Source organism: Ovis aries, chromosome 22 (genome assembly GCF_016772045.2).
Source record: "Ovis aries strain OAR_USU_Benz2616 breed Rambouillet chromosome 22, ARS-UI_Ramb_v3.0, whole genome shotgun sequence".
Classification (NCBI taxonomy): domain Eukaryota; kingdom Metazoa; phylum Chordata; class Mammalia; order Artiodactyla; family Bovidae; genus Ovis; species Ovis aries.
In genome coordinates, this window is record NC_056075.1 from 13,703,277 (window position 1) to 13,730,856 (window position 27,580).

A 27,580-nucleotide genomic window follows, 5' to 3' on the forward strand; every position below is an offset into this window, starting at 1 on the left:
GTTCTAAAAGAATTTCTAAGGAAAGGCAGGCTTAAGGTTTTTATAGGTGTGTTAAGAAGGTAAACATCACAGGGGAATGTTATCTAGCAAACTATCAGATATGCACCCAAAGTGTTTATATTTAAATATTTTTAAAAATCATCTTTTAAGAAATCGGGCAGTCCCAATTTTGTACTATGTGGCATTTTGCCACTTTCCTGTCCTGAGCTGCCCAATAAGGATCCATATGTCATACCACTTGCTGGTTTAATGAGTTCTGCTGATGTACCAAAAGCCAGTGGCAAAACAGATGTGAAGTAAGGATACTCTGTATGTACCACCTGGATCTTGCCTGAGGACAATTTAATAGTTCCTGAAACCATAACATTTTGAAAAGTAGGGAAAGCCCATTTTCTACTGTTATATTGCCACATGGTGGCATCCACAGCAGTAGAGAACACGCTGCAACTAGAATACCTCTGGAAGTCTCTACCTGATGAAAACTGATAGGCAAGAACCTCAGCAAGAGTGACGGTCACTGACCATGGAGAGCACATCATGCACTGTGGGCACCGGACTGACAACCAGCAGGAAGCCCGTTTTGTCACAAATTAAAATGATTAACTGAATGGTAATGTGCTACTAAAAGTCAACAGTAAAAAATAAGCCATAGGTGATTACTTTCCTATTTGAGTTTTACTTTGTTCACTGGGCTCCAAATTTCCTGGGTCTCTGAGAATGGTTAAGTTACATACATTCTTATACACTAAACAGAAACTACCAGAAAAATTACTTGTGTGAAGAAAAAAAAGTCACTGCAAATAAAATTTTAAAAATCCAAGACCTTTTGTATAGAGTTAGAGCACACAGCACATGCGCTCATTTTAGTTTTTATGGAAACATACATTTTCAAGAAAAGTGAAGATGAATGTGCCAGAGGAAGAGTGTTAATTTGGAAGTGAGGTGTAGGTTTGGAAACCTAAGAGAAATGATTTCAACAGAAAGGATCTAGTTATTTCTTGTGATGCATTTAATAATCCGTATTTTAAAACACATTTAAAAGCAGTTAATGCTACAAAATAAATTAAATAAAAACGTCAGATGTGTTTGAACACAGGAACTTACTACTACTGTCAACAGAAAAAAACCAACAACAAAGAAGCTTATAAGTAAAACTGAGCACCACAACAGCAACTACAGGTATCTTTCACTTACAGATGCTAATATATTCAAATACATGGGAAGACCAACATGCTTTCAGGATTAACATGTTAAATGTTTCAAGCAGAAGAACATGCAAATACATGTAGCACACATACATGTTCACAAAATGCACTAAACTAGACTAAATCGTTTGTTAGTGGAACTAATACTAACTTGAGTTCTCCAATCATTAAAAAGGTGCAAGGAAAAAACCATCAATCTTCTTGGTTTAAGATGCAGAAGTTAATAGTTTTCCCAAGCTCAACATAATGCTTAAACGGGGTGACGCCTTTTCTTTGGTTTTCATTTTACTTACAAGTATTGCATTCATTCCTGATGCAATGCCATAGCTCAAACCTGAGAGGCGTGCTGCATATGTATACTCTTTTAAATCATCCTTCAATAACCTGATAAACAGGTATGTCATGTTGCAATGGAGAGGATCAGCATAAATGTAGCGACTAACAAAAAGAAAAACAAAAGAAATGCTTTGATACCTCAAGCAGTGGCATGGTAATGAAGAAACATGACCGAAGAGTATGAATATGCAGCCTCGTGATCGGAATCTCTAGGGAAATAGCATAAGCCAGCCTTCTGTCTTACAGTGGCAGGAAGACTTCATTCCCTACTGTCAAAGACCAAGACTTCAGATACAGAATGGGTGAGATCTAAACCTAAGTCAGGGTCCGATTTTGTTTTGAGGAGAAAAATATGATGATCTGATGAAAGATGTTTAAAAAAAAAAAATCAAGGAAAATTTGCATAATATGAATGGTATATTGCTGAATACTTAAGAGCTAACTTAAAAATTAAATGATAAGAAAATATGATTAGCCACAAAGATTTTTTTAAAAGAAATTAAACTCATACCCTCAATCAAAAATGCTTCCATCAAATCAATATAAAAAATGTTGATGAGTGGAAGGCTCTAAGACGTGGGTACTTACATACATCCCATAGATGGTATTTTGGAGGTCATAGCTCAAGCCTGCTAGCTCTGCTGCATATGCATACTCGTTGAGTGAGTCTTTGAGGAGCTCAAGGTACAAATAGGCCATGTTACAGTGCAAGGGGTCCACATAAGCAAATGGGCTGGAAGAAAATGTTGACAGTAAAATAGCTGATTTATTACTTCCCAATGTGATACGGCCTTTCGAGATGGATCAAGGAACTGAACACTGGTTAAAATAACTTCCTGAAGATACGCTTTGAATTCTTGAATCTGTCTCTTCTCATGAGTAAAAACAACAACAACAACAAGATGTCTAACAAAGAAGCTTGAACTATGCCATGTGTACTGGTAGTAGTGAAGAGGGAAAAGGAATTATTACCCCAGATGGCGTGGTAGCACCGACAAGTTAGAAACACTGGGCAGGTGGGGAGTAGGAACAGGACAAAATGCATGTCCACGTTTAGGCTGGTAGGAAAAGGCATGGCCGACAGAGCTGACTGACACAGCATCTGCACGTCCTCTTTCTTCCTCTGAGCAAGCCATACATACCCATGGTGGACAGAAGGATGGGACTGAGAACTTTGCGCTACGATTACATAAACTTCAAAGAGACAAACTGAGACTTGAAAGAGAAAAACTGACACGTGTGAAAATGTTAGCGTGTCTGAGTTTCCACCTAAACCAGCGGACTAGAACACTCTCAGTAAAGGCATAGATAATATCCATCATATAATTGCAGCCAGAACCAGGAAAAAAATATTAACATAGGAAATTTTTTTAATATAAAACAGGGAAATTTTTAAGTGAGAAACATCAACAAGAGAGAGGAAACAATTACAGAGTGCAAGACTGCAGAGATCACCTAATTTTAAACCTTCATTTATCGAATAAGAAAGATAATTTTCCTCATGTCACCTGGGCTGGTAGCAGGAGAGTTAGGATTCGGATTTAAGTCAAATGACCTATTCATTTGACTATGTGACACTGCTTACATTTATGACCAGCAAGTAAAAGATTCCTTCATTCAACAAACATGTACTACATTCTTACTACAATATTACACACTCCTCTAGGTACTGGGAATAAAGAGGGAACAAGTCAGGCAGAGGAGGCAAATAACACATTTAAATACGATACATCAGGTGGTGATGGTGTTATGGAGAAAAATTATGCAGGGTAAGAGGAAAAGGAGTGATAGGTAGGACAGGAAGGCTACTAATTTCTATAAAATTGCTAATCAAGGCCTCTTTGATAAGGTGACATCTGTGCCTGAGAAGCAAAGGAGCAAGCTCTGGGGATATCTCAATGGAGAACTTTCCAGTCTGAGGAAACAGCCAGTGCAAAGGACCTGAGGCAGCCTCTTGGCTTAGTTTGTCTGGCAGCAAATTATAAGTTTCATTTTATCCACAGCACCGTAAATATAACCAACGCACTGAGAGCAAAGCAACAGTTTTATCAAAAGCTGATAACGAAGTAAAAACAGAGGTAAAATGCTTAGCCCAGAGAAATTAATATCAAAGAGACTATCATAAAGCTATACAAACATTCTCCACCTGGCGAATCTAAATAGTACCCTGTCATTTCATTTTTTAAGTATTTATTATACACAATGACAGATCTCCTTCTTTAGGTAAATAGCAGTTCAGAAACCTTACTGGCACAGCTCACAAAAGCAAAAGCACCAAAACAAGAGAGGATCCTCAAGAGGGCTTGTCCCTGTAACCACCCTTAGGTGGAAGTGAAAAGCCAGACAAAGCCAGATCTGGGAGTTCAAAGCCATAGGGCTAAAGCTCAGAACACAATTCCAAGAAGTGTTATGAAACACCAGTCTTGCTGGTGAACTGGAGAGAGTAGTAAACGAACTTTTAAAAGAGAACATGATTCAAGTGGAATGCTTAAATCCTGATTCACTTGTTAATTTAAAACATATTATTTTGTAACCAGATGTTATGTGCTTAAATATGGATCGCAGAGTTTTAAAAACTATATGTACGCATGATACTATCCTACTTCTGAAAAGATTAAAAGGATATATACAAACAGAAAATTTCTATAAGAATGTACAAGAAACTTAACAGTGTTTATCTCTAGAGGGACCAAGACGGATTGGTGGGAAGCAGATATTTTTAATTCTGAGAGCTGTGCTGGAAGTTTAGAGAATGCGAAAATGTCAAATGGTCTCTCAAAAGATATTCTGAAGCCAAACCACAGAAGCCAAATGGCAAAGTGTGGCAAGCTGCTTAGAGTGTTAAAAAATATCACTTTTAACTATTAAAAACTAAAACCAGCTTTGTAATATTTTCTGCCAATAGTAAGCCATAATCAGAAAGTCCAGGTTTGATATTAAAAAAAAAGGCAACAATCTCTGTGCAGCTCTAGATAATCTATGAATCTCATGCTATAAATAAATAATGTTGCTATCTCTACAATCTCAACATACTTGTTGGTGAACTATTAACATTCTACTTAGAGATTCTTTTTCCCTCTTCGGAAACATTTAAAACACATCTCAGCTTTAATTTCATGCCAAGCAAACCAAACAAAAATTAATGAAAAAGTTGATCATCATAGTGAACATTATTAGATGATGATAGGGTTTTTCAATAAATAAATAAATAAATAAACAGACCACTGAATTTTAGAAATATAAAATTACACAGTACAGACTCAGAGTTAAAATCTGAATTGAATGATAACATTATCACACAAATAAAGAAGACAGAGATGAACTGAAGATTTATACTGAGGAATCACTGAAACCGTAGCACTATTCATAAATTTTACTAAACATCTCCTACCAAGTCAGAAATAGAGAACGCAATATCTAAGGACCCCAGAGAATTAAAGGACTGGAAGGGACTCAAGATCATTTAATAACTACTCTTTTTCTGGGCAAGCTCTAGGAATACAAAACCAAAACCATAACAAAAGACTACCCTGGATTATTTCATCTTTTTTCAGTGAACTTCTGGTGAATCTACAGCCTTCCCAGATTCAAAATCCTCAAGGTTAGGAAGATCCTCCTAATAGCGAACATAAATCATTTCAGTTGAAGAGTGTACTCCTCAAAGGAAAGGAAGAATTAACAACCTTGGCTCCTAAAATACCATTTAACAGAAGACGCAGCCTTTCCTGGTCTACACTAAATAATTCTAAGTCCTTTTATTTCCAGACATAGGTACTTAAGGAAGCAAAGAAAACTTTTAGAAATGTTAGGAAGCTTTGTAGCTAGATTCATTTTACATACCTGAAAAATTCAAAGTTCAGACAGGCCTTGGGCAAGAAAAACTTATCATCTTGCTTGAACCAGAGTTTGCTCATAGCTGTATCCTGTGATGGAAACACAATATATTTAGGGAAATATAGGCACATTTGACAAAGATCTTCAATCAAATCTCTCTTCAAGAGGAGGAGGACAGAGGCAACAGCTGAGTTTTGTTCTGGAGAGGCTACTGTCCCATGGCTCTGAAGCACTCTCCAAGAGACAGCAGATGTGAAGCTGGAGAGATGACTGGTAACTCTAGCAGCCGAGAGAAATTACCCTCTTATCTCACCCTGGGTCAAAGAGATGGGGACCCAGCGGAGGAAGAGACAGACAGGAGAAACCAACACCAACTATCCTGTCCCTATCTTTCTCGACGCTAGGAGGCAGATGCAGGAGTCCTTGGGAGGTAGGTATGAGGCAGCCAGCCTCCAAGGTGGGCCACGTGGATCCCGGCTGCAGGAATTCACACCCTTTTATGGCCCTCTCTCCTGCACTAGACCAGGGTTGGTCTCTGTCTGACCAAGAGAATATGGCAGATATGATGGTATGACACTTCTGGGATTAGATTATAAAAGACTCTGCGGCTTCCATCTCGATCACTCATTTTCCCTCTTGGATCTCACATTTTAGGGGAAGCCAAATGCTGTGTCAAGCAACTCTATGGAGAAGCCCATGCAGTGAAGAACTAAGATCTTCCCCAAACCACACAGCTGAACTTGGAAGAGACTTCTCCAGCCCTAGTTGGGCCTCCAGTCGACCAAAGCTCCATCCAACAGCTTGACTGTCTCTCTCATGGGAGACCCTGAGCCAGAACTACCCAACAGAGCTACTTCCAGATTCCTATCCCTTGGAAGCTGCATGAGAAAGAAAAATGTTTGTGGTTTTAAGCTGCTGAATGTTAGAGTAATTTTTTACACAGCAATAGATAACTAATACAGGCAAGGATGAATAAGTAAGCCACTCCCTCAACTCTCTACTCACTCATTCATACCAAATTATATAAAGTCTTAGAGTTCACTTGAAACTACCTTGAAACTCTGAGAAGAGACATAAATGGTTTAGTGTTCTCCTTACTTTATGCTAGGATGGCCTATTTAAAACACACAAAAAATTAGGAAAAGTAAATAAGCTTTCTCTTTGAATAACCCAACCTTTAACTCATTAAAATGTAATTTTTAAAAGAAAAGTGACTATCTCACTAATAATCTAGTTACTTGAGATAAATTTCATAGTCCTAAACACTAACTCTTGTCTCAATGACTTAACGTTAGGTCTTTTGAAGGGACAGAAAGATGTTTGTCTATGGAAGTAAATTTATAAAGAGCTAGTTTTGAAGTTTAGAAAAGAGGATGTGCCGTAATAATCTGATCCCTTTTCCCACACAGTCTACCCAAGGTGCGAGATAATGACATGACAAGAACACCTGGAGAAAGAAGACTCCCTTCTCAGTCATTCATCCCACGGACTTACAGCTCCACTAACTTCATACAGCCACTCTTTCAAAATGAGAAAAAACTGTCTGTAAGGGCAGGAAATCCAACAGCTTCCCCTGGATATGCTCTCTTCCAGGCTTTAGAGATTCTTTCTTATCTTTAACTTTCATGATGCAGCATAAGTCTACTTCCTTACTGGGTCTTCAGTGAACACGGAAAAAAGGCTCTCATCACTGAGTTATATCTTTCAACAGACGAATTAGTCCAGACTTACTACTTTATTTTCTGCAAAGCAAACAATTCCCTAGAGTCTATGCTATACAGCAGTTTTGTTTGTTTTGACATTTCTAGCCTTTTAATTTTTTTTTTAGTTATTATCTCTGCAACTCTTCTGTTATCTCTGGGGTGGGAGCCCCCTAAATCAATATAGTACCAAATGCAAGAAACCATCTTTCTAGTCCCCTCCAAGTAATAGGTCTGTCCCCTAACTTTAATATCACTGATTCTAACATATTACCTTAATAAGAGAAGGGTATGGCGTTGCTTCTTTTTCTAATGATAAAATTTCAAAATTTGTAGGAATAAATTCATTCTTCGTTGGAAGTTTAAATTTCCCATTCAGATCAGCATTTTGCCATTTCTGGATGAAGAGTGAAAAAAAACAAAAGTGATCAGAATCTGATTTAAGGGTTTAAAAGACTCACTTTGCTTAATATCCAGGCAAACAATAAGGGAATAAATGTCAACATTCTCTGCCACCCTACATAGAGGCTACTTCCAAAATCTAGCAATGACTTTTCATGAAACTTGAGTTGGAATCTCTGGAACTAATCAAGGTTTTACACTTATCTATCTATCTCTATCTTTCTTCTTTATACCTCTCTAAAATGATCGGCCGACATGAAGGAACAATCGGAGACTAAGGAACGCGGAGCCTAACGTATGAAGAGCACATCTGCTCTAGCTCTTTAGAGAATTGGAGAATAACCTGCACAGAGACATACGTCCACAACTGCCAGACAACAGGTGGTTAGTCTAAGAGTTACTTTTCAGCTATACTAAGTTACTTGCATGTATGGCTTGAAAACTAGGTTAAAGAGGGTTTCTTTCACTTTACTTCTGAAGCCTGGCCAACTCCTCTCCCAGATGACCATGTGAATTTCCAAGTGGACCAGTATTTCAAGCCTAGGGTTAACGACAAAGTTGAGATTTAAGTCAGCTTAACTGTAGAATAGGACTGATCCAACCTGCAGGCTGGGTCTGTTCCATGGGCTACTTCCAAAAGTTAAGTGAGACTGATCAGGCCACAACTTACGAATTCTGACTTGTAAGACTTTTTATTATTAAAAAAAAAAAAGCAACCAACTGCCAGTGCTTCTGGGTTCAGTAATCTGGTCTCCAGCTGATGTCGCATAGCTGTGCAGCTCTTGCAGTTCTATTTTGGTTCCTGCATCTGTATCTTTTGGCACTGGGATGGTGGGGAAGTTGACCACATTATTTATGAGTAGCAACTTAGGTCTCCAGAATGGCTGAATCATAGGGAATGGTAAGCACTCAGCAAGTAATTTCACCGCTGAGCTTCCAGATCAGTTTGTTTTAATTTCCATTTGGGGCACGTTGGTCATGGTCAGAATTTGAACAGGGGTTTTCTCTTGTTTTGGGGTTAGTTCACACCCAGCACTAACCCATGGGAGATCAGCTACCCTCACAGCTTAGTAAGATGCACATTTGCACTCATTTCCTCCTGTGCTGTGACTATGTCAGAGAAGTATCAGTAACAACTTTCTTTCTTATTCTTTTTTCTATTTCGTCATTACCCTGCTACCTTTAAGAAATGGCTATTGTTAAAGTTTAACCAGTATTTAGTTAGAGCAAGGCTTTCGGATGTCTTCCCATGAATAAAGGACACAATCTCAAAGCTACATACCCAATGAAAACCAAAAAAGAAAAAGTACCAGACAAGCAGATAAGACTCACAAACAAAATCCTGACTCCTGATGCGTAACACCAGCAACATACTATTTACTACACATACCTGTTTTGAAACAAACTGTGATGATCCTATGTTGATGAAAAGAGCAATACAATATGAGGCATAAAATACAGCCCCTCCTAAGGTGAAGACAGCATGAATCCCAGAAACTGCTCCCCACGTGTGTTCAGAGCAAGGTCATGAGCTCTCAGAAACCCGTGCCCCTGTCCTTCAGGTTCCCTGCTTCCATCTCTTGCTGCCTCTCTTGGTGCCTGTGCCTCCCTGTGGACTTTGAGCTCCAATGATCTTTGACTGCACGAGGCTGAGGTCTGTCTGACAGCCCTGCTGGTCTGACAGACATGTGAGGAGACGGCTATAGTGTCATTCCTTCACGCAAATCCTATGCTCCAGCTCCCTACCTCCCTGTTTACTCCTCTTGGGAGGGTACAGACAGTGCTGGGCCACGACTCTCCACACTCTGGGCCGGGAATTGGTTGATCCAGGGAGCTCATGTTCTTGTGTGTCCCTCTCACATGGGGCTTCTTCACAGACGGGTTAACCCTACCTTAATGACTTCGTCTGGTATAGCTTCTTGTTTGTACTGGGTTCCGTACCACTCTTCTGTGCGATCAGTTTTTCCTTCAAAAGATTTGGAAACTATTGCAACCCTAGAAAGAGATGGAAAAAAAAATCTATAAATTCATGTTGTATATATTAAATTTATAGAATCTGACTCATGAAAATATGAATAAATGTCCAAGAATGTGTTGGGCTTCTAAGACCAAGTAAGTTCTATGAGGCTTAGGTGAAATGGCTATGTATGTACAGCAGTCTCTGATCACAGTCTCTGTTACCCTTTGATTACAGCCCATCATTTTGGGTGTGAAAAACTGCTTGCAAAGAGGATTCTTGTTATGAATGCTATTGACTGGAATCTTAAAAGAAGAGTAGCTAGGGAAAAAAAAAAACACGGAACAAAGGTCAGTTGAAAAATAGTCTTTGAAAAAGCACAACAAAGTGACTCCTTCCTAGGAACAGCTCAGGCCCAAGGTTACAAAAATGGCTAAGAAAACTTGTTGGCTCATTCAAAGAACCAAAAAAACTAAAAACATTCTTTCATTGTAACTTGCTAATTTGTACTCTGTTTTTTTTTTATTTTATGCCAGACACTACCATCAATTAACCGTATGTATTACATTCACACTGGCCTTTTTGCTGCCAGGGGAGATGGGGACAGGACCAAGAAAAATATTTCTTTCTCCGATGGGCTAGTAGGAACTTCGCAGAAGAGAAATGAGAAAGGGAAAAAAACAGTTTAGGGAGGGAAGGCAGAGGTAAAATGTCAGAAGATCATAAGCAAAGGAGCCGAAGAAGCTCTGTACCAGTGGGCCGCCTGTCCTAGGGAAGGTTGCTGCCTGTTAATTATCAAAGTTAGAATCATTTCACTCTGACTAGCTAGCTCAACGCCAGACTGGGAGCGATCCTTTTGAATCGTGTCGACAGAGTGCTAGGCCAGTAGCTCGGAAGGCTCGCCATGTAGTCAGCCCTGCTGCTGGTTTCACTTCTTTATGTCCCAGTTCAGTTCAGACAACTAGGTTCACATCTATTCTCGCTTGTTCTCACTTACCCTCCCGGAGGTTAGGTTCCAGTCTCTGAATGTCAGTCTCACAGCTCAAAGTCCACTCCTTTCAATCAAAACTCCCCTCTTCTGAACACCCATTCATTTTCAGAATCCTAATCTCTGTGTTCCAACACCTGCCCATCACTGGATTGCCTCCACTCCAGTGCCTGACCGTCAGAACCACCGTCTATTTCTTATTCATTCTAGATAGAATAGTCCACCTGGCTAGTTGGACTTGGCCTTCTCACTTGCTTCAGGGTAAATATTACAAGCAATCTGACTCACCTATCTGTGAGAACGACTGACTTAATCTTCTAGTTTACGGTATTCCTGATCTGGTCTAGCTGCCACTGACCACTATCTATTCTAGAAAACATGCTAAATAAGAATACGTTCCACAGAAACACAGAGAAGAATCCAAGGGTCTAACAGAGGAAAGAGTTCGCATATTGTATCCATGTTGGCAATTTGAGAATCCCTTATGAGGGGTACAGCTCACATGGCCACATGAAGAGTACGTGATGTTTCTTAAGGACATTTACTCAATACACGACAGAGCCAGCTAGGACTCAGTCATAGAAACTGCTTCCACTCCTGTTGATTTCTCAAAGAATGAATGGATTAATTCTTAGGGGGACACCTAAACAAATGTCTTAGGAAGTAGAATTACATGGTAGAGAGGTGGTATTCCCATCTTCTCTTCCATGAGATGCTTGATTTTGAAAAAGTTTATTACACAGATGGCTCTGATTTCCCTGAATGACAGCCCCATGTATCAGAATAATGAACAAGGGATTGATTACAACTTATGAAGACTGGAGCATTCATTCAGCAGTGGACTTGCCTTCTGGAACAAGGAAACTTGAAACTCAGTTCTGAGTGAGAAAGTGAAAAAACTCAGGGAAAGCTGCCAAATGTTCTGGAGGATGACTATATGACACAGAAAGAAGCAGACAAAGTAGGTTGATAAGGAAGTTAGAAAAAGGGGAGAAGGGCAATTTACTAGGTACAATCCTGAGGGATCTGCATCGTTAGATACCAAAGTAAAGTGTATGGGCAACAGGTGAAATGTTACCATGAAGCTCCTCAAACTACGTAAATACCAAGTAGTGGCCTAACAAAAAGGGAGACCAAGAGTTAGCATATCATCGAGGAATTAAAAACTGAAATAAAATGACAGAGTATGTATGTATTTTCAAACAGATTATGAAGGGGAAATAACAGAAGAGACAGATTAGACACGTCAAACATACAGACATCTACAAATCAGAGTGTGGAAGCACAAGAGGACCTCAATTAGGAGAAAAAAGGCACAATAACTGAGGTACCCCACAGAGAGCTACAGCATGTTTAACTGCAGAGAACTGAGAAAAACTGGCAAGGACCCTGCAGCACCTTAGACTATCTGCTGGAAACCTAATCATGCTCATTAAAAAAAAAACCTAGTCTCGATGAGTTTTTTCCTAAATGTGGGGGTGGGGGCAATGCTATTCTTTAATTCCATCTACAAAGAATTGGCTACTGATACTAACAGAGGAGGGCATGGCAACCCACTCCAGTATTCTTGCCTGGAGAATCCCATGGACGGAGGAGCTTGGTGGGCTACAGTCCACGGGTCGCAAAGAGTCGGACACAACTGAGCGACTTCATTTTCACTTTCACAGTACTAACAGAGGAGGGCATGGCAGTCCACTCCGTATTCTTTGCCTGGAGAATCCCCATGGACAGAGGAGCTTGGTGGGCTACAGTCCATGGAGGCGCAAAGAGTCGGACACAACTTAGCAACTAAGCACAGCACAGCACACGGTACTGATAGGATCCTTGGAAATATGAGAGAAAATGATCCTTTAGTTTCATACTGAAACTCACAATACTAAGAAAAAGAAACAGTAGGTGAGAATGAATGCTGACTGCTGAGTTCAAGTCAGCCACTTAGAAGCGTTCAGAGGAAAGAATAGCTGCCACTGCTGATGAGACCCATTCAGAAATAATCTTGACATTATTAATCTGTAGACATTAAAAGGCAATAGCATTCCCAAAGGACGAATTCTCATGACACCTTTGCAAATAATCCCTGAGACAGGAAAGAGGGAAGATGGCAGATAATGAGAAGAGGCTTCACAGGTAACTGTGACGAATTTAAAAAAGAATTAGTAGGAACTGCACAGACCTGACCATCAGAAACAAATCCTGGTTGATACCATGACTCTCTTTCAGATCTTGCCAAAATCACAGTTAGGATCTAAATTAGGCAAGTCTCCAGGCTTCAGTTTCATCACTTTTTAAAAGGGATTCAACTAGATAAATTCTATCCTCTTACTAGTAGAATTCTATAATATCACGATATTAAATCATATTTTTTAAAGATACACAACAGAGGAAGAAAAAAGGCACAAAAATCAGTGATTTATTTGTCTTTACGACAGTACTATAATCATCTTAAGTACTATGGTGTTAGAGTAAGCTTTCAGATCTGGCAGTTTTAGCCCTCCAACTGTTCTTTTCCTGTGTAGAAGTGTTCCAAGTACTCTAGGTCCTTTGTAGATCCACATGAATTCTGGAATCAGCTTACCAATAGCTTAAGGAAAAAAGCCTGCTAGGACTTCGATTGTGATTGCATTGAGTCTGTGAATCAAACTGGAGAGGATGGATATTTTAATAAATTCAAGTCTCCTAATCTATGAATAAGGTCTTTAATATCTCTTGGCACTGTTTTATAGTTTTTTGTGTAGAGATCTTGTTCACCTTTGATTAAATTCATTTCTGAATGTTTTATGCTTTTGTTGCTATTGTAAATACTTAAAAAATTTTTCTAATGTTTTATTTTGATATAGTTACATATTTCTATAGTTAGGAAGCTGCAAAAAATAGTACAGGGAGGTCCTGTATCCTCTTTACCCAGTTTCCCTCAATGGTTACATTTTACCTATTATAACATCTAAACCAGGAAATTGTTGTTGGTACAATGTGTGTGTATAGTTTTATGTAATTTTACCACGTGTACCAATTTTGTATAACCACCAATAGTATTTCTTTTAATTTAATCTCTCTACTGTTTGTTGCTATGTCTGAAAAAGTTCAAACAATGGTAACTAGGAAAATGACTGATAGAAGAGTTCTGTCAGAAGATTTTTTCAAAAAGTCCTATCAGATTGTTGATTTTATTCATAAAATGACTGCTCCAAAAAACATATTTACTTAATCACCAAGTTCCCAGAATTCTGGAAATATGTTGTCAAAAGGGGAGAAAAATAAATGCAAAATATGTGCCAATCAAACGTATACCTTTTATTCTTGACTTTTAGAAAATATAGATGAAATTCAATTTTAAGGCAGAAATATCACGTGGTAGCTCATAAGCTCTTTAGGGCTGATCCTCCCCTAACAGAAATATTTCTTAGCCTAAGAGCTCCTCCAATTTTTGATTTCCTGATTAACCACTGGCCAGTCAGAAGCATTGAGACTATAATCCTTACTTCCACTTAAAAAAACAGAGGGTATCCTCACTTGCTTATAAAACAAGATAAATGAGCTGACACTTGGGAGTCAGAGTTAGGATGAAGCCAGATTAAGACAATCTATTATTATATCTCATTCATAATGAAATTATGATTTTTTTTTTTTTTAAAAAAAGCATCTTCATGTTTTCAAGATACTGACTTAAAATAATCAAGATTGGAGGAAGGGTGAGTGAAGAAGTGTGGGTAAAGATCAAAAAGGCTAGCCATGTACTGATTGCTGAAGCTTGGTTGATTGCTGAAATTGCTTCATTATACTGATTCTCTCTACTTTTGTAATCATGCTTGATAAAAAGTTTAAAAGCATTTTATTCACAATTTTAAAATTTCAGATCCCAACTATCACTGAAAATGTAGTATGTAACAGTAAAATCTGTAGAGTGACTCACCGGACATTTTCTGGTCTGAGTTTATCGAGAACCATCTCTATTAAATCTGGTCTAAATTCTTCCAGTAAATATTCAGCTGTGAGCACTTCTTCTAGGGGATAATACTTTTTAAAAGGAAAATAAATACAAAAGTAAAATGTGCAAGACTATGATACAGTTTAACTTATTAAAGCAAACAGATCTTTAACACATAAAATCCTCTATTTTACACCCCCCTCTTCCCTCCAATTAAATTTTATTTCATTGTAAAGATTTCTGAATCTTTTCTCTTTCTTACCACACTTTAAGCAATTTCATATTGTGGGATAATTTTACAGTTAATCCCCAAATACATTTACATTACAGAGAACAAAAGTACATTTTTTCAGGGAACAAGTAATACCTCTAGCTAAAAACTGAGTGTCGATTTTAAAAAATTTGGTGATTAAACGCTGACATCTATAGGATTCTTAATATAAAGTATATATATTTTAATAGAATTTCTTCTTTAACTTCTATGAATGAAATCAGACAAGCATTTAGAAAGTTGTTATGGAGGAAAAATGGCTCATATTTTCAGTTACTAAAGAAAAATAATGTGGAAGAGGCTTTTTAGTAAGGGCAACTTACTGAGACAGACTGATTCATTCATTCAACAAGTATGTAATGAACACCCTACTCTGTGCCAGGCACTGTTCTAGGTGCTGCTGTGGGTACAATGGTAGGTAAGACAGATGCCGTCTCTGTTCTCTAAAGAGCTCATGTTCTAACTGGGAGGAAAGTGAACTGAAAGTGACGTCGCTCAGTCTTATCCGACTCTTTGCGACCCCACGGACTGCAGCCTACCAGACTCCTCTGTCTATGGGATTTTCCAGGCAAGAATACTGGAGCGGGTTGCCATTTCCTTCTCCAGGAGATCTTCCCAACCCAGGGATTGAACCCAGGTTTCCCGCATTGTAGGCAGACGCTTTACTGTCTGAGCTACCAGGGAAGTCCTCTAACTGGGAGGGAGGCAGACAATAAACAAACAAATACTGTCATTATACTGATAAGATGCTACAAAGAAAATTTAAAAGGGGCAGGGTCATGATTGAGAGGTCAGGGAAGGTGTCTCTAAAGGAGAGACATCCGAGTGGAGACCCAAACGAGAAGAACCTAGCCATGCAAAGACTGTAAGTGTTCCAGGCAGAAAAAAACAGCAAATGACAGGGCCCTGAGAGGGAAGAAAAAACTAAATGCCTAAAGATTAGACAAACAGCCAGGAGAGCTAGAGTGGAACGAGAATGAGAGGGGTAGCAGGGGGAGTGATACAGAATTCGGTCAGAGAGGCTGGAGTCAGATGACGTAATGGGTCAGGTAAAAATTTAGATCTATTTCAACTCTGATGGGACACCACTGAAAGGCTTGACACAGAGGAGTGAAATAATCTGGTTTGGGTTTTCAAAAGATCATTGAGGCAGGGAGAAAACACTAAAGCTAGGGAGACGGCAAGCACAGAACTCAGGTAAGAGTCTATGATGGTAATCCAGGTAAGAAAAAGGTAGCTCATATTAGGGTGACACCAATGAGAAAAAGAGAAAAGTGGGTGATTTATAGCTTTCACATAAGTAGCACATGACACACAGTAGAACTGAAAAATATTTAAAGCCAGTAAGCATGATGTCTATGTAATGAAAATATTACAGATGATGATTTTCAGGATGATGAAAATTACGATTTTAAATGTCTTCACATCAGAGTTTACTAGTTGCTACAAAGTCTAAAGTTTTACACTGTAGCTTCACTTTTTATGATTTGTATAGTACTGAAAGTAACATATACAGGATCACTGAAACACTCTATGTGCCAAAGTATAGAATAAAATAACAATAAACTTACATGTAATATTCCTGCAATCTTAGAGGTATAACCCCGTGGTCTCTCTTTATCTTTAAACCTAAAAGCAACAGCATTCAAGTCCTAAAATGAAAAGTTAATCCAATTAGACATAAATTACCTGTTATTTAAAAATACTTTTTTCCTTGGCGGTGGGGGTTGGTTTGCCTCCCATTTTCCTCCATATATAACTATCACACTTTGTGAAAAAATGGCTATGCTTGATTTAGAAGTGTACAGAACACGATTGAAAATAACAAGTACAGGACATGATTCTATCGGCTAAATTGTTGAAACTATTAGTCAAAGAATTAGGAAAACTGTGAAGGAACCCTGTGAGATTCATCAGTTGCACAGATGATGATTTTACTGACCCTCTCAGAGAACTGTAGCCTGATGAGAAGTTACTGTCCTAAGTTTCACAAACAGAGATTATACCTTTAAACAAAATACATTTCAGTCTTGAATAGATCTTAAAGTAGATGTTAAAAAAAAATACTCTTAAAAGAAGCTTTTAAAAATTTAAAAGACAAATACCTTTTGTTTTATGCAAAAAAAGAAAGAAAGAAAAGGACAGGCTTTTCCCTACGTACAACAATAAAGTCACTTTTAAGAACACAATAATATATATAACAATTCACTGTTCCTTTGAGAGTTCAATACAAATTTTAGATACAGCTTCAGACAGGAGACTGGAATAAACACTGATACATAAAAGCTCAAGAAACTCCTGGCTTTCTTTTCAGAGACAGAAATGCAATCTATTTGTTTCTTTCCTTTTCCTCCTAAAAAGAGGCTACTTGATGCCTTAACCCTTAACTGTATGTCAGGTAACCAATCAGACTAGTTAAGACTAGGCCTTAACTAAAGCTACTATGCATTTCAAAAGTTTAGAGTTTAAATTAGGAACAATAAAAACTTTAAAAATTTCACTGGGCCTTACATTTAAATTAACTCACATATACTTGTTTCTTGAAAACTTTCCATAAGAAAAATTTTGGCAAAACAAAAGTACCTTGCACTCTTGGAAAACCCATTCTTGAGGTCCTTCTGCTCGTAACTTCTGAATGTATTGAAACATGTGCAGAATTATATCTTCAACATGTACTGGAAAAAAAGTGTACACTTAAAAACCACTCAGTCTTCAAATCCTTCAAAGCAAGGAGCTTACTCCTAAGGTAAGTCAGGTAAGTAGAAGATGATCCCCCTTAGAAATGGACTTCTCACCTCCCTGTGACTAGGTTTAGGGTCCCACATACATGGCCTTCCAAGATCTGGGATTTGTGACAGAAGGGGCAATAAACGAGTAACTAAAAAGCCAAGTACACATTTCACAAGTGCAATATAATGATCAGTTGTTAAGGAGGGAAAATCAGCCATGAAATGGAGGCCAAGTTACAACAGATAAAACGGTATGAATTGAAGTCTTTATAGCTTTACAACAAAAAAACAGATCCAGAGCATAAATAAGTTAATAACAGTTAATCATAAAAAAATCAATTTTCATTCAAAAATAGCCAATACTTACATAATCCTTCCTCAGTCAAGTCCACATTAATGATAAAAAACATAAAACCTCGGGCTCCTTCCTTTTGCCCACCAACAAGAGTATTTACCCAGCCTGTAACATTCAAAGGAAATTAACATGAATGCTTGTGTCTTCTTTTAAGACTAGGAATTTTTTTCTAAAAATTAATTCTATACATTCCCAAGAGACTAGAAGGGCATTCTGCAGAAAAGACTGGGCAAAAATCAGTTCAGAAAAGCAATTTCAGGCACTGCAAAAGATTCAAGGAATTTTGGGGGTTGGGAGTTTTTCTTGGGACTCCTCAAATCATTTCCCAAATCAAGAGTAGACTACTGTGCTTAAGTGCTATATACAGAGTCTGAGTGGAAAGGAACCTTGGAAATCTACTGACTGATCCTAGTATTAATACACCCTTTGATGGATTTGATGGATAAGAGTAGATAAATGTTTCAGCTCATTTCATAGAGATGGTAAACAATATACAATATGAGATTTACTTTTTTTAACCTCTATCTTATTTAAAACATGGGCCACAATATCTTTCGAAATATTTAAACTTCACTGCTCAGTACCAAAAAGGTAAAACAAATTATGAAAAAAGACAAAAACAAAAACCCCAAAGAAAAAAACAAAAGCATATTAACAACCATCACCTCACTCTCTCATAAACTCTAAATAGTCTCATCTGAAAATATCCCTTCACAGGGAAATATTTAGGAGAAATGAGACCCAGAGTAAAAAAAAAAAAAAAAAAAAAGATGGAGATGGGGTACTACCCTCATAAGCTGGGACCCAAGAGACTTACCCTTTGATTTAAGTTCTGATAACAGACTTCCAGGACCTTCATGCCCAATGAGGTGACCAAGATAATGACCGGGATTTGATTTGTAGTATTTCTGAAGGTCAGGTATGGGAAATGTCACATAAAGATTCCTAATATCCTTAATGGGTACTATTTTGTAAAGTTGCTGGGGGAAAAAAACAAACCACAAAAGATTAGCTATGTATAAATCCTACCGAAAAAAAAAAAAATTTACAAACTATGAAGAATACTGATTTTAAAAAAACACAACCACCCTGATTTTCACAGAGGAATCCCAAATTGAGGAGAGAATCAATTGCCAGAGAAAATCATACTGACCAAACAGAAATAAATGACCTGGGCTCTTTCTTAGTGGGATTTCATTACAGTTGGTATGCGGTCCATGTTTGGTCCCCTGGACCGTGTGGCTCAATACTTTTGGATGCTTGCCTTCTGGCACTGCTTAACAGCTTCTACAGTCTGCCAAGGTTATAGCTACCAAAACTACTTTTAGCATGAAAAGATCAGAACGTATTGTTACCTTTTTGGTGATACATGTCCCTAGTATATGTGAAACTGATTTCGTTTGACTACCCAGACAAATATTAAAAACCATACAAATAATGAAACCTCTAAAATATTCTATGTACTCTTTGGCAAACTATATATACATTATGTCCATAAATTTAAAACAGAAAAAAAAAAATACTAGCAATACATGCACTTACTTTAAGATGTTCTTCTTGGAAAGGATGTTCAGGAAATTCTGGCAATGGGACATTTTTGTTCTCTACTTCAGAAAATAACTTTACCACCAGATTAGTCAAGTCATCTAAAGATTCTACAAGAAAACAGACAACAGAAACAGAACTTAAACTGATCATAACACCTAGTGGGTAGTATTTAGAACCTTAGGATTATGTATGTACCTATATAAAATCACTATGTTGTATACCTTAAATGTATACAATGTTATATTTTAATTATATCTCAATAATGCTGGTGGGGAGGACCTTAGGATCTCCTGAAAAATCTCAGGATTACTACAAGGAAAGCCTAAGAATTCTTGAAAAACGCCATCTGATAAGTTGAAGCATTTAGTTAAACCCTACCAGAGCCTGTATAACTTCTGCAGCTATGCAATATTGATAATGATTATACCTCACAAATGTCTGCCTCTTTATAGTTTAAAAAACTAGTTTACAAATATTATCTTGAAATAATTTAAAAATAAACATTAGAAACAATAACAGAATGATTAGTGGCATTTGGAAACCATTTTATCTACAATTTCCAACAGAAACATACTAAACCACTGGCTGATACTCAATAACATTAACTTTTTAACAGTCTAAAACCTATTATTAAAAGTCAAATGTTAGCATCTGTAAGTTACTGATTTTGTGGGAGAATAGTATAAAATGGTGAGAAGAATCCTGGGTCAGAGGATCAGAGGACTTTGATTCTAAGCCAATTCTAACACCAACAAATTATGTCAAAAGAGCATTTGGACAAACTGGTTAAGCACTCCAGGTTCTATGAAACATGAAAGCTGGGGAGGGTGATCACAAGTCTCTTCCAAGGTCTAACATTATATGATTCTGTATCACATTCTGTCAAACTCAAGCAAAGATTTGTAATTGTTGGTAAGATTATATAGCCATGTGTGTGAAATTCTTCTATGCTATCATCTATCTATATTTTTTATACAGAACAGTATTTGCAAAGTTTATAAAGTTACATAGATGAGATGTTCACTGCAGTATCGTTTTTATAAAAACAATAAAAACTGCAAGTGACTGAAGCATCTATCAATGTGTACATGTTACAAGACATCTCTACATTGGAATTTTAGGTAGTCATCAATGAGAAGGAGATCTGTATGGGCTAACATGAAAATATCTCAAATTTCTGTTAAGTGAAAACTACAGATTTCAGTGTCGTGTAGTATAATCTCATTTAATTTTTTAACAGCTATATATCAATCTAAATCTATTAATGAAATTCTACTTTTGGAATTATAACAAAAAATGATTTAAGGTAACTATCTTTGAAGAGGGCACAGTGCTCATAAGGTGGGAATAGGAAGAAGAATTGATTTCCATTTTTATATATTTCTGTGTGGGACAAATTTTTTGGTATGCATATGTATTACTATTATTCTAAAAAAGTGGAAAAGGTTATCTTTTTATAAACAAGATAACCACTCACCTTGATTCTGTCTCCTCAAAAACAGGTTATTTATAAATGGTATAAACATTCATCACTTATTACTGTCAGAAAGCATTTGAATCAAATAAGAAATTTCCCTTGATATTCTATGACCCATTTTGAACTTCTCCATGAACTCTGTAATAAACACTTAATCACTATTTGACAACTGTCTAGATACATAGTGTGAAGCTCTCTTTTAGGTCTATGAATGTGGGTCTATGAATATGTGCACTTTATTTATAAAACATATGCATTTTTACTTCAATTTTTTGGACTTGTATGAAGAACCTTAACATGTCCAGAACCAAATAAAAGGCCCAGCCTGTGGCTGCCTGTTACATGACAAGTGAACTCAGGAGTGAAGTGGGTATATCTTGAGTAAAAGATGTCAGATGTTGACATAAAGAGACAGACAGATGGGACATGTAACTGGAAACAAAGGGGGGTGGCCAACAATGATTTGTCAACCTGAAATGCTGATGACAGAGGGGCCCTTTACAGCAAGATTCCACTAGGGTATGCCTTTCCTTTTCAAAGCACAAATTCACCATGTAGCTTTTTAAAGGTAAGGCAATTGTACCACAAAGCAATGTCTGTCTTCACCATTAGGCTGCGAGCTACCAGAGATCAGGGAACTGAGTCCCATTCATCTTTATATTACCAGGACTTGGCCATCCTAGGGCCTCCACCTGACAGCTACCTATTTGTCAAGTGTCCAGGTACCTGGTGCTGCCACAACTAGAGAGAGGACCTCACGGGAAAACAGAGAAAAACTTTTTTGTCCCTTTGTGACAGAGATTCTGCCACCTGGTTACTCTTCCTCTTCCCTCCTCCTAGAAGAAGGAGCAGACTATTAATCCTCTAAGAGATCCTGCTTCTTCCACATACCACTGTACTATAAGGACACCTCTCCCAGACCTGTCATCAAATCCACTCAGCTGAGCATAGAACTCAAGTCACACCAGACCAAACTGGAACAAAGAAACTCTTTGTTTCTTTCAGATGCTCATCTGTCACTTCCACTAAACCAAGAACACTGAGGGCAGGGTTCATGTCTGAGTCATCTGTTGTCATTACTTGCCCAGTAAGTGCTTACTGAAATCACCTGTTTTATCTCAGGAGGACATGAACAATACGCTTAGAAACCCATTCCCAGGACTAGGCTCTAAATACCAAGTGAATTTTTCTGTTTTTTTTTTTTACACTCCACAGACTTACCTACCTTTAGAAAGAACATAGAATATAACACACACTTTTTTGTTTTTTAGCCTTCTCCTTAGACCCATTTTATATCCTCATTCTATTATCAAGTTAAAATAAACATAGGAGCTTATTTTCTACCTACAAAAGTAACTGTTGCCAATTTAGAAAACTTAGAAAAACAAACGAAGAAAAAAAGAAAACAAAAGTCTCCTACAATCTCATGATTATGGAATGCTACAAACAGCTACCATTTATGGAGTATATGCCACAGCCTTTGACTGTGTGGATCACAATAAACTGTGGAAAATTCTGAGAGAGATGGGAATACCAGACCACCTGACCTGCCTCTTGAGAAACCTGTATGCAGGTCAGGAAGCAACAGTTAGAACTGGACATGGAACAACAGACTGGTTCCAAATAGGAAAAGGAGTATGTCAAGGCTGTATATTGTCACCCTGCTTCTTTAACTTATATGCAGAGTACATCATGAGAAACGCTGGACTGGAAGAAACACAAGCGGGAATCAAGATTGCCGGGAGAAATATCAATAACCTCAGATATGCAGATAATACCACCCTTACGGCAGAAAGTGAAGAGGAGCTAAAAAGCCTCTTGATGAAAGTGAAAGAGGAGAGCGAAAAAGTTGGCTTAAAGCTCAACATTCAGAAAACGAAGATCATGGCATCCGGTCCCATCACTTCAAGGGAAATAGATGGGGGAAACAGTGTCAGACTTTATTTTTTTGGGCTCCAAAATCACTGCAGATGGTGACTGCAGCCATGAAATTAAAAGACGCTTACTCCTTGGAAGAAAAGTTATGACCAACCTAGATAGCATATTCAAAAGCAGAGACATTACTTTGCCGACTAAGGTCCGTCTAGTCAAGGCTATGGTTTTTCCTGTGGTCATGTATGGATGTGAGAGTTGGACTGTGAAGAAGGCTGAGCGCCAAAGAATTGATGCTTTTGAACTGAGGTGTTGGAGAAGATTCTTGAGAGTCCCTTGGACTGCAAGGACATCCAACCAGTCCATCTTAAAGGAGATCAGCCCTGGGATTTCTTTTGGAAGGAATGATGCTAAAGCTGAAGCTCCAGTACTTTGGCCACCTCATGTGAAGAGTTGACTCATTGGAAAAGACTCTGATGCTGGGAAGGATTGGGGGCAGGAGGAGAAGGGGACGACTGAGGATGAGATGGCTGGATGACATCACGGACTCGATGGACGTGAGTCTGAGTGAACTCCAGGAGATGGTGATGGACAGGGAGGCCTGGCGTGCTGCGATTCATGGGGTCGCAAAGAGTCGGACACGACTGAGCGACTGAACTGAACTGGGGTGTCACCAGGTGCTATGCACTTTTTCTGCATTGTATCAATTAAACCTCACAACAGATATGAGGTACCACTTCCATTTTATTTTATTTTATTTTTTGAAATGACAAGTTATTTCATTAGGTTCTTTGCAAGAAGTTCAGAATACTAATTTGTGAGGATAAATTCCATTTGTGAGAGCAAACACAGAGCGGAGGTAGCCCTGGAGCTGAGGGACAGCTTTGATTCTTCGCAGAATTTGGGAGTCCACAGCTTTCTGATCAAGCTTGCGCTGCTCTGTGATCTCGTATTTCTCTCTCTCTGTGTCGAAGATCTCACCCTCCTGGTGTCTGGGTTTACGCAGCTTCTTCTTGAAGTAAGTGTCAGTGAGATATTCTGGAATTTTCACACCACTGATATTGATTTTGGTGGAGGTGGCAATGACAAATTTCTGGTGTATTCTACGCAGAGGAACTCGATTGAGGGATAGAGGCCCAGTCACAAGTAGCAAACCACTGTCCAGCTGCTTCAGGAAAACGACCCTCTTGCCTCTGTGGCGCCCAGTGAGGATGATCAGAATGGTCCCAGGAGTGATGCTGGCACGCAGCTTCCTCACATGCTTACTGAAGGGTTTTTTGCCATGACTCAACAGTTTCCGAGGCACATCTTCAGTAGGGTAACACCTAGGCATTTTGCAAAGTTTGACCACTCGGGTACCACCATTCTTGTCGCCACCAACTAGTTTTGTGACAGTAGCAAGAACACAAACCTTCTTTTTCTTTTCGACGTTGGATTTAGGTGCTGAATATTTTCTCTTGTACAAGGCCTTTCTGGAGTACATGGCTGATCGGGAATATCTGCCAATTCCTTTGACCAGGACAGGATTTAGGCTGCAGTGGGGCTTCCCCTTCTTAACCTTCTTCACCTTTTCCACCTTTTTAGCCTTGTTGCCAGCATCAGCCTTCTTGGCTTCAGGTTTTTTCTCCTTAGTATCTGGCTTCTCAGCCTTTTCATCCGCCATCCCTGCAGATGTCGACTTGATACCCTCTCGGCTAGGGTGGTGAAGGATTGGGATCTTGAAATCTAGTCCTGAAGAGACACACCACTATTCTTACCATTTCCATTTTAATAATGCAAAAACTGAAGAGCAGGGAACAGAAGTAACTTTGTTAGCTCACAGATACACACTGGGTAGGTGGTGTGTTAAGAATTCAAACCCAAGCTCTCAGACTCTAGAGCATGAACTCTTAACTACTACAGCACATTATTACATTTCTGGTATGTTTTTCTGCGTTGTCTTATGTCTCCCATTTACGTCTATTAGAGTTTTTAAGAAATCCCCAAATGGGATCATATAGCACACAGCATTTTTATAGAACGCTTTTGTTTTCCATTTAATACATTATGAATATTTCCCATGCTATTAATACACTGTCATAAAACTGTTTATTCATTCAATATTTATTTACTGAGCACCTGTGATGTACCAAGCACTAACCCAGACAAATCAGTGAACAAAAGAGTTTCTCTTCTCAAGTGGCTCACATTCTGGTACAGCAGACAACAGAGAATACTTAATATTTCTTTAAATATTAAATGTGTGATAATTTTAAAAGATAAATGTTTGATAAATGTTTTAAAGAACAATAAAGCAGCTGGGAGGTAAGAAAGTGAGAGAAGGGATGCTATTTTCTGTAAGATGTTCTATGATATAGCTATAAGATCACTATTAATCTCCTATTAATGCACATTTAGCTTGCATCTAACTTTTTACTAATAAATACTATACTGAAATATCCTTGTACATCACCTGTTTGAACAACTCTGATGATTTTCTTAGACTGCACTTCTAGAAGTAAACATGTATTTTTTAAGGGTGATGCATCTTAAATTCTCCTCTGTAAAGTGTGGAGGAATTGCATAAATTGTATACACAACAAACACAAAAGAATACCTCTCTTCATAATGGGCATTAGTTAAAACAAAATCCAAACCAAGATTATGGTAATTTAATAGGGGAAACAACATATTATCAGTAATTTGCACTTTTAGAATCAAACCTTTGTTGCTTTCTCATAGTTTTCCTAGTTTATACTCATCTGCCTTTTGATTTTTTAGTTTTCTGAATCTTATAAGGTCAAATCTCTCACTCTTGTCCTTTATACTTCCTTTTCTTGCTTTTATATGCGTAGAGCACCAAAAGTGAAAGTGAAGTCGCTCAGTCGTGTCCGACTCTTTGCAACCCCATGGACTGTAGCCTACCAGGCTCCTCTGTCCATGGGATTTTCCTGGCAAGAGTACTGGAGTGGGTTGCCACTTCCTTCTCCAGGGGATCTTCCCAACCCAGGGATCAAACCTGGGTCTCCTGCATTGCAGGCAGACGCTTTACCATCTGAGTCACCACGGAAGCTTCAACTTCCAATGACTGATATTAATCTGTATTTTCTTCAGGTCTCCATTTAAAATCTCCTAAGCTGAAGCTGGACTGGAAGAAACACAAGCTGGAATCAAGATTGCCGGAAGAAATATCAATAACCTCAGATATGCAGATGACACCACCCTTATGGCAGAAAGTGAAGAGGAGCTAAAAAGCCTCTTGATGAAAGTGAAAGAGGAGAGTGAAAAAGTTGGCTTAAAGCTCAACATTCAGAAAACGAAGATCATGGCATCCGGTCCCATCACTTCATGGGAAATAGATGGGGAACGGTGGAAACAGTGTCAGACTTTATTTTTGGGGGCTCCAAAATCACTGCAGATGGTGATTGCAGCCATGAAATTAAAAGACGCTTACTCCTTGGAAGAAAAGTTATGACCAGCCTAGATAGTATATTCAAAAGCAGAGACATTACTTTGCCAACTAAGGTCCGTCTAGTCAAGGTTATGGTTTTTCCAGTAGTTATGTATGGATGTGAGAGAGGGACTGTGAAGAAGGCTGAGTGCTGAAGAATTGATGCTTTTGAACTGAGGTGTTGGAGAAGACTCTTGAGAGTCCCTTGGACTGCAAGGAGATCCAACCAGTCCATTCTGAAGGAGATCAGCCCTGGGATTTCTTTGGAAGGAATGATGCTAAAGCTGAAACTCCAGTACTTTGGCCACCTCATGCGAAGAGCTGACTCACTGGAAAAGACTTTGATGCTGGGAGGGATTAGGAGCAGGAGGAGAAGGGGATGACCGAGGATGAAATGGCTGGATGACATCACAGACTCGATGGACGTGAGTCTGAGTGAACTCCGGGAGATGGTGATGGACAGGGAGGCCTGGCGTGCTGCGATTCATGGGGTCGCAAAGAGTCGGACACTACTGAGCAACTGAACTGAACTGAACTGAAGCTGAAGCTCTAACACTCTGACCACCTGATGAGAAGAGCCAATTCATTAGAAAAGACCCTGTTGTTGGGAAAGATTGAAGGCAGGAGAAGATGGGGATGGCAGAGGACGAGATGGTTGGATGGCATCACCGACACAATGGACTGAGTTTGAGCAAGCTCTGGGAGATGAAGGACAGGGAAGCCTGGCATGCTGCAATCCATGGGGTCTCAAAGAGTCAGACGCAACTGAGCAACTGAACAACAAGCTTCTTTTTAGAACACAGTGAGTTAAAAACAAATTCCCCTCCACATTTTCTCCAAGAAGATCATCTGCAAAGCCTCTGAACAGATAATAGGAAATATCTTATATCTTTCCTTCCAATACTTTGAAAAAGTCAAAACGGGAAATCAGATAATCCAATTCTACGAAAAAATTTTAAGATTTCTTACCTCGACCTAAAACACAAATAGCCATTAAGTTCGATGAATAATAAGTAGAATGGAATTTCAGGAGCTCTTGTCTTACATCAATGCCTTCTTGGTTCGGTCTAGTCTCTAGAGTATATTTGTTACCTAAAAGGAATGAAAAACATTTCTAAGAAAAAGCAAAATATGTGAATTTTAAAGCTTCATAATTATTACTAACATTGCTTTAAGGTAAACTTAAAAAAGTATGTTTGACCATAACCTGGATAAACAGGACAGTATAGAACAAACTAGTAAAATTTTATCTATAGAGCTTTCCCTCTGGAACTTGAAGTACTTTATAAAAATTATAGTTCTTAAAATTCCTATGAGGTGGTAGGTATTATGAGCACTTACAAGACAAAAATGAGGTCCACATGGCCTCCATTCACACTTACTTTAATTTCCAATCCCCTAGGTAGCTCCAAAATTAATTGAACATAGTCACGGAGGGATCTTTTTGAAACTTGCCAAGTTACTTGTGGAAAGAAATGTACTATTCTTGGCTGAAGCATTAAATTTGTGATATGAATTCTCATGAATTTGATCTAGACTGGTAAAAATAGG

General features: G+C 38.4%; 2 protein-coding genes across 8 annotated transcripts in view; both read right to left on the reverse strand.

The window, feature by feature from the left end:
• The window catches only part of IDE (insulin degrading enzyme), a 108,763-nt gene that overhangs the window by 18,106 nt on the left and 63,077 nt on the right, over window positions 1-27,580 (reverse strand). For 6 of the 7 annotated variants that reach the window (XM_060405006.1, XM_015103327.3, XM_060405005.1 and 3 more), the window contains exons 5-15: window positions 26,999-27,121; window positions 19,245-19,357; window positions 18,520-18,682; window positions 17,715-17,807; window positions 17,202-17,293; window positions 16,190-16,270; window positions 14,333-14,436; window positions 9,370-9,472; window positions 7,350-7,472; window positions 5,382-5,464; window positions 2,130-2,274 (exon numbers count right to left, since the gene is read on the reverse strand). In XM_060405006.1, coding sequence (XP_060260989.1) covers window positions 2,130-2,274; window positions 5,382-5,464; window positions 7,350-7,472; window positions 9,370-9,472; window positions 14,333-14,436; window positions 16,190-16,270; window positions 17,202-17,293; window positions 17,715-17,807; window positions 18,520-18,682; window positions 19,245-19,357; window positions 26,999-27,121 — 1,223 coding nt within the window. Of the gene's footprint in view, window positions 1-1,498; window positions 1,644-2,129; window positions 2,275-5,381; window positions 5,465-7,349; window positions 7,473-9,369; window positions 9,473-14,332; window positions 14,437-16,189; window positions 16,271-17,201; window positions 17,294-17,714; window positions 17,808-18,519; window positions 18,683-19,244; window positions 19,358-26,998; window positions 27,122-27,580 lie in introns of all 7 variants that reach the window. The other variant, XM_027960520.2, reaches the window with a different exon arrangement.
• On the reverse strand, window positions 22,667-27,059 carry LOC101102687 (large ribosomal subunit protein eL6-like). Its single transcript, XM_060405008.1, has one exon. The coding sequence runs from the start codon at window positions 24,260-24,262 to the stop codon at window positions 23,402-23,404; it is 861 nt and encodes a 286-aa protein (XP_060260991.1). The 5' UTR covers window positions 24,263-27,059; the 3' UTR covers window positions 22,667-23,401.

Excerpts from the sequence above, each read along its gene's own strand:
- LOC101102687 (XM_060405008.1), bottom strand. The coding sequence starts at position 24,262 with ATGGCGGATGAAAAGGCTGAGAAGCCAGATACTAAGGAGAAAAAACCT.